The 6,780-nt window shown below is 39.6% G+C and overlaps 1 protein-coding gene across 1 annotated transcript; it reads right to left on the reverse strand.

The window, feature by feature from the left end:
• FAM200C (family with sequence similarity 200 member C) lies at window positions 1-6,741 on the reverse strand. Its single transcript, XM_068534577.1, has 2 exons — window positions 6,305-6,741; window positions 1-2,401 (listed from the first exon to the last, which is right to left on the reverse strand). Exon 2 carries the CDS (start codon window positions 2,349-2,351, stop codon window positions 570-572), a length of 1,782 nt encoding a protein of 593 aa, XP_068390678.1. The 5' UTR covers window positions 2,352-2,401; window positions 6,305-6,741; the 3' UTR covers window positions 1-569.
• Between the last annotated feature and the right edge of the window lie 39 nt (window positions 6,742-6,780).

Genomic DNA, 6,780 nt, shown 5'->3' on the forward strand with positions numbered 1-6,780 from the left:
TTATTAAAGTCATGGAATTTAGAGCATAGGAACTAAGAGGAATGGACATTGTGAGACTAACTCCAAAGAATACATTTAAAAATAAATCTTACATTAACTAGGATCATCCCTTCTCTCATATAACATTTTATAATCCTCTTCTGATTTCATTAACCTCCCCAAAACAACTCTCAAGGACGTGGGAGGACTCAGTCTGTCATTTCATCCTTTGACTTTCAACATGAGACGCATGTTCTGGGAGGTCTTTTTCTCTTGGCTCTATTCGTAGCCTATTGTACCATTTAGCTTGGATATTCTAGTGCTCGAGTGTCTTTTTTTATGTATCACATCAAAAGGTTAAACAGATACTTAGAAGAATCCTATGTATCAGCAGCACTTAATCTTTTCCGCTGCTTGTGGTTTTATTCTCAAAACATATTTTCACGTCTCACGTGAAAATTAAAAGTTAAAAATGCTAAACTTTTAAAGGATTTGGTATATCATAAATATAAAAGAGACAGAATTATAACTTAATTTTACAATGGAATTAAGAATATATTAAAAATGATACATTAAAAAAGTCTATCAGCTTACAGTGACTTCTGTAGCTGTAGTTTTTGTTCAATGATGTCTGAGAAACGAGGAACTTTTTTTGAAATAGCCACACGGATGTCATCACTCATATTCAAGTAGCCTCTGGACTTTGTTTTAAAATGCAAAAGTGATGAAAATCCCAACTCACAAAGATATGTAGTTGCAAACGGTATGAGGATTTTTAGAGCTGTCTTTGCTAGGCTTGGAAACACTGTGAATTGAGCACACCAGAAATCCTCAAGCTTCATTGTCTCAAATTCCATTAGGATTTGGCCACTAGCTCGTAATTCAGCAAGATCATTTTTCATTAAATAGCCATCATCGACAAAGTCCAAATTAAAAAGAAATGGATCCAGTATCCATTTACTTGCCTCATCAAGATCTCCAACAGAGAAATATCCGTGGAAGAAGTTGCTCATCTGTTGCAGGTGCACTGTTATTTCAGCTGCAATGCATAATGCTTCATTATCTGAAACAACGATTTCTTCAAGAAAAGGAAAGTTGGTAAAATTTCTTTTCTCAATTCGCTTTAGCCAAAATGGAAACTTCCTAACAAAAGCAGACAACTTCTCTCTAGCTGACACTGTGTTCATTCCAGTCCTTTGCATAGATGCACTAAGTTCATTTAGGTGTTTGAATAAATCTGCAAGGTATGCTAGGTGAATTTTAAACTCTTTGTTTTCAAAGCCATCAACTAAATTGCTGCTTTGGTGGTGAAGAAACTGATTTATTTCTTCATACATTTCAAAAATATGAGTAAGTATTTGGCCTCGGGAAAGCCACCTCATTTCAGTACGGAAAAGGAGAACACTATACTCCATTCCAATTTCTTCAAAAAAAGCCTGAAACAGGCGATGATTTGGAGCTCGCCCTTTGATAAAATTTATTACCCTCACCACAGTAAAAAGAGCATCCCTCAGCTTTGTAGGCAATGTCTTTGTGACAAGTTCATGAGGGTTCAACAAACAATGTGTGATCACGATATGAGGTACCTCTTTTTTCATACAGGAAACAAATTCTGAATTTTCTCCTAGGATAGAAGAGGCACCGTCAGTACAAACAGAGCCACATACATCGAGTGCTATCTTATGCTTCAAAAAGAAGTCTCTGAACAGATTGAACACATCTTTTCCTTTCACTGTTAACTGCAATGGTTCACAGAACAGGAATTCTTCTACGATCTCTCTTTCCTTTATGTATCGCACAAATGCCATTAGCTGACTGCAGTCATCCATGTCTGTTGTCTCAGCAAGCTGAATACCCACTTTAAGAGGACTGGCTTTGATATCTTCTAGAACTTGCTGTAAGATATCCTGGCTCATTTCATCAATTCTAGAATGGATCACATCATCTGATAAGGATACCTGCTGAAGCTTCTTTTGTGCATCTGGTCCCAAAACTATTTGTGCTATTTCCAGTGCACAAGGTTTCACTAATTTTTCAGCTATTGTATGAGGATTCTTCTCCTTGGCACATAAATATGCAAACTGATATGATGCCTGTAGTAAGGTATCCTCCTGAGATGCAACTCCAAACGCTTTCAGGGTTTCACTCTGATCAGATGGTGTTGGCACATGTTTCAGGCTATTGAGATCGTGCCCACCTATACCACCATGCTGTCTGTTAAAATGGTCAGACAGTTTTGATGGTCGGAGGTCAGCGTTTGAAAATACAGAGTTACACAATACACACTGTGGGCGCTGAGTTCCATCAACCTCCGTTGAACAGGTGAACCAGTAACGAATATAGTCATCGTCCCATTTGCGTTTCTTCGACATGGCACCCCAAAATTCTCACGTAGTATTCCAGAGGTGTCGCAGATTTTTTGCTTTGGAAGTAAAATATAACCCAGACATTAAAAACCAGTGGCTAACTGAATTAAAACAAAGCCACATCACATGCCATCCTGTCATCTGTGTACATGTCAAGAAATATCCTGCAACATGTCAATTCAAAGTAAGCCATGACAGCATGACAGTCCAACTTAAACATAGCAAACTCACAGCCAAAGCCCTGGAATAAATACCTTGCCAGCAAGTTACATACCAGAGATTAGGGCTTATGCAAATTGTGAATACCCATAAATTCTCTATTGATGAATTGCAGTTATGGCTTAATTTGTTTTCAATGATGTATGTTCCAAACAAATCTGGTACATTTTGTATCCCCAGAAAAGGCATCTCACTACCACCCCTTCCTTGCATCTTACGCCAAGGATGTATGCACACCCCCAGTTATGAACTAGTGAATAGAGAAGGGAGTAATTCACTAAATACTGTAAGGAAGGGCAGATTTTGACATGGTGGCCAGTTCTTTCTAATAGTTAAGGATTAAACAGGTCTATAAAACTATTTGATCCTTGAGTGGCTTTGACTACAACTTAAGCAGAGAATTTCAAACAGGTCTGACCAAGCCACCCTTGACACAGAAGCAGGATACACACTATCAGTCCATGATTCACACTGTCCATATAAAAAAGCAAAACAAGTTGCTCAGGAGAAACACAACTATTCTTGTTACTGAAACTTCAGAAAAAGCTCTCTCATAGAAGAAAAGCCTTCATTACAGTACAACAGGATGTAGAAGGCAGTGGTTCTCTAGTTTAGTAAATGGAGGAATCATATAAGTCTCTTGCTAAAATGCAGATTCTTGGACCCCACCCTGAGATATTCTGATTCCCTAGCTCTGGAGTAGGGGCCCCAAATCTGTGTTCTAAATAATCATTTTAGATAATTCTTATGAATAGTACCTAGAACAGTAATCTCTAACAAGAGATGCCTATCACAATCATTGGGAGCCCCTTTGAAAGTATACATGTCCCTATACCACCTCAGAATTAATAAATCATCATATCCAAAAGTAGGACAAAAGAATCTAAAATAAAGTTGTCCAGGTGATTCTGATACACATCCTAGTACATAGACAGATTTAGAGAAATGAAACATATCCTCGGGCCAATTCCTAGCTTACAGATATTCTAGGTTGCTAAGTAAACACTAAATGCTTTAACAGGCAGTTACGTTTTCTGAGTTGATGACAACTTCTTATGAAAGTTGAAGGACCTAACATTTCTCCAAAGAAGACATATGGATGGCCAAAAAATACACGAAAAGATGCTCAACATCACTAATTATTAGAGAAATGCAAATCAAAACTACACCTCACCTCACACTGGTCAGAATGGCTGTCATCAAAAAATCTACAAATCTGCTAGAGAGGGTGTGGAGAAAAGGGAACCCTCTACACTGTTGGTGGGAATGTAAATTGGTACAGCCACTATGGAGAACAGTATGGAGGTTCCTTAAAAAACTAAAAAGAGAGCTACCATATGACCCAGCAATCCCACTCCTAGGCATATATCCGGAGAAAACCATAATTCGAAAGGATGCATGCACCCCAATGTTCATTGCAGCACTATTTACAATAGTCAGGATGTGGAAGCAACCTAAATGCCCATCGACAGAGGAATGGGTAAAGAAGATGTGGTACATATATACAATGGAATATTACTCAGCCATCAAAAGGAACAAAATAGTGCCATTTGCAGAGACATGGATGGACGTAGAGACTGTCATACAGAGTGAAGTCAGAAAGAGAAAGACAAATATCGTATAATATTGCTTATATGTGGAATCTAGAAAAACGGTACAGATGAACTTATTTGCAAAGCAGAAATAGAGTCACAGGTGTGGAAAACAAACTTATGGTTACCAAGTGGGGTAGGGAGGGTGGGGTGAATTGGGAGATTGGGATTGACATATATACAGTACTATACATAAAACAGATAACTAATGAGAACCTACTGTATAACATAGGGAACTCTACTCAGTGCTCTGTGGTGACCTAAACGGGAAGGAAATCTAAAAAAAGAGTGGATATATGTATAACTGATTCACTTTGTTGTACAGCAGAAACACAACATTGTAAAGCAACTATACTCCAATAAAAACTAAAAAAAAAGTCATAAATGAAACATTAAAAAAATTTTAATTAAAAAAAAAAAAAAAAGACAGTTGAGGGACCTAAAAAGGAAGACATGCCTTTTTTTCTTTCTCCCTCCTGAGCAATGAGTAAAGGTGTAATCCACAGGTAGACTCAAATATACCTTAGAAAACATTTCTATCTCCCACGTAAATAAGTGATCCCCTAAATTTCCAGAGTTCTGTGCCACAGAATGTGGCTGAAATAATGTAACAGGAGTACATTTAAGTCCAAATGCCCACTTTGGCCATTAAAAAAAATCACAGTAAGTAAGCCAAGAATATTAAGGCACTAGCTTTCTAGAGGCTCTGCCAAGAATGACTAGTTGTAAAGTGCACGTCTATGTAACTAGGAAGTTGATCTGCCATATGGTTGTTATCAGTCAGTTTAAAATTGGAAGATGTCTGCCAGTCAGTAAAGACAGTTTAGAGTTGATCTTAAGCGTTCCTTTATCAAGTGATGAGACTATGGGCCAACTGTGTTTAGAACCTCTCCTAACTGATAACAAAATGATGACATAAGCATAAAAAATGCTTATCTTTCTGTATTCTGTTATGTATATTTTGGGGAACAGAGGGAGTGAAGGAAAAAGCTTTACTTCAAATGATTTCTCACTAGAAATCATTATAGGATGAGTTTAGAGTCCATTGTTCCCCTCTCTGACTATGCTTCTCATGCTACTCAAGTATCTTCTGATTGAAGATTAACCTGTTTGGAAAAGAATTTTTAGAAAAATTCATTTATAGTATTCTTCTCCATCCCCCTCAAAAAGGGAGAATAGGTAGCAAGAATTTTCAAGATCCTTAAAGATGAACTTACCGCCCAAGAGGCTTTCTTGTGTTTTAGAAACTCACAATTTTCATTTGCTCCTTTGTGGTATTTAGCAATCACAATATTCTAAAATATGTAAACATTAAAAAAGCATCATCTTATTAAGGAATTATTGTTAACTGAAACTGTGATAATGGTATGGTTGTGTTAAAAAAAAGTCTTCATTTGTTAGAGATACAGACAGTTATTTACAAGTGAAATGATGTCTGGGATTTCCTTTGAAATACAGTACTTCAGCACACATACACAAACACACACACAGAATAGAGTGGGAACAGAATAGGATTGGCCTTGAGTTGGTAACTGCTAAAGCTGGATGATGGGTACACATCATTACACCATTCTCACTCTACGTATGCTGGAAAATTTCCATAATAAACAGTAAAATAAACAAAAAGGTTTACTTACTAAGATAGACATAATTAGTTTTTAGAATGATTCTTTTGAGAGTTTGTTGAAAGCTATCTAAAGATGCAGAATGAAAGACCAGATGTAACAGAGTAAAATGTTTTGCAAATTTATGAAGGGTAGATACGAAAAAGCATCACAATTTAGAGGAAAAACAGTCAGTTACAAGTGAACATTAACATAACAAACACCTGAGGAAGGCTAAAACATCTATTTCGGCAGTGACAACACTAAAGTGCAGTTGTAAACCTAAAACCCCAAACCAAACACAATCCAACTTGTACCTGGCCACCGCCTATGCCCGTCCATGGTAGGTGCGGGTGTCCAGGGAGGCAGAGGATTGAATCATTACATTTTACATCGTTAAGAGCAAAAGCCAGGAGAAAAGGGACGGGAATGCAATAGCTGAGCAAATGCGCCAGAGGCAAACGCCTGGGATCCTGGCTTTGTCACTTAGGCTGGGACCTGTCCAAGCTTCAGTCCCTCAACCGGGGAGGACAATGGTACCTACCTTATAGGGCTGTTGGGAAGTTTAATTATGAGAATGCATGTAAACAACACCAGCTCGTAACTGGTAGGACCTGTTGGTGTATTATAAGGACGGAGAGTTTAGGAGGCGGCCCGGGCGAGCTAAGGACGCCGGCGGCGCGGGAAGAAGACTCTGCTCGGTCTCCACCCGACGTCTCCGAGCCAGAGGAGCAGGCCCAAGGGATGCTCGGGCTTCTTTTAGGCGCCCGTTCAGGCTACACTTCGCTCTCCGCTCAGGCTGGGGCCCAGCCTCCGGGCGCTGGAACCAGTCTAGGCGGCGGTTCCTCGTGTCCGACCCCCGAGCAGGATCCTGTGGGGCGCGGTGAGACAGCAGCGCCCGCGGCGTCCCCCCGCTCCAGCCGCTCCAGCCGCGCCGGGTTCCATCCGGGTTCTCCGGGGGGCTTCCCGCCCGCAGACCGGGCGAGGCGGATCCCGGCACGCAGGCGCACTGGCAAGCGG

This window comes from Eschrichtius robustus, chromosome 2 (genome assembly GCF_028021215.1).
Source record: "Eschrichtius robustus isolate mEscRob2 chromosome 2, mEscRob2.pri, whole genome shotgun sequence".
NCBI classification, from domain to species: domain Eukaryota; kingdom Metazoa; phylum Chordata; class Mammalia; order Artiodactyla; family Eschrichtiidae; genus Eschrichtius; species Eschrichtius robustus.

Coding starts and splice junctions, on each gene's coding strand:
- FAM200C (XM_068534577.1), bottom strand. CDS start 2,351: ATGTCGAAGAAACGCAAATGGGACGATGACTATATTCGTTACTGGTTC.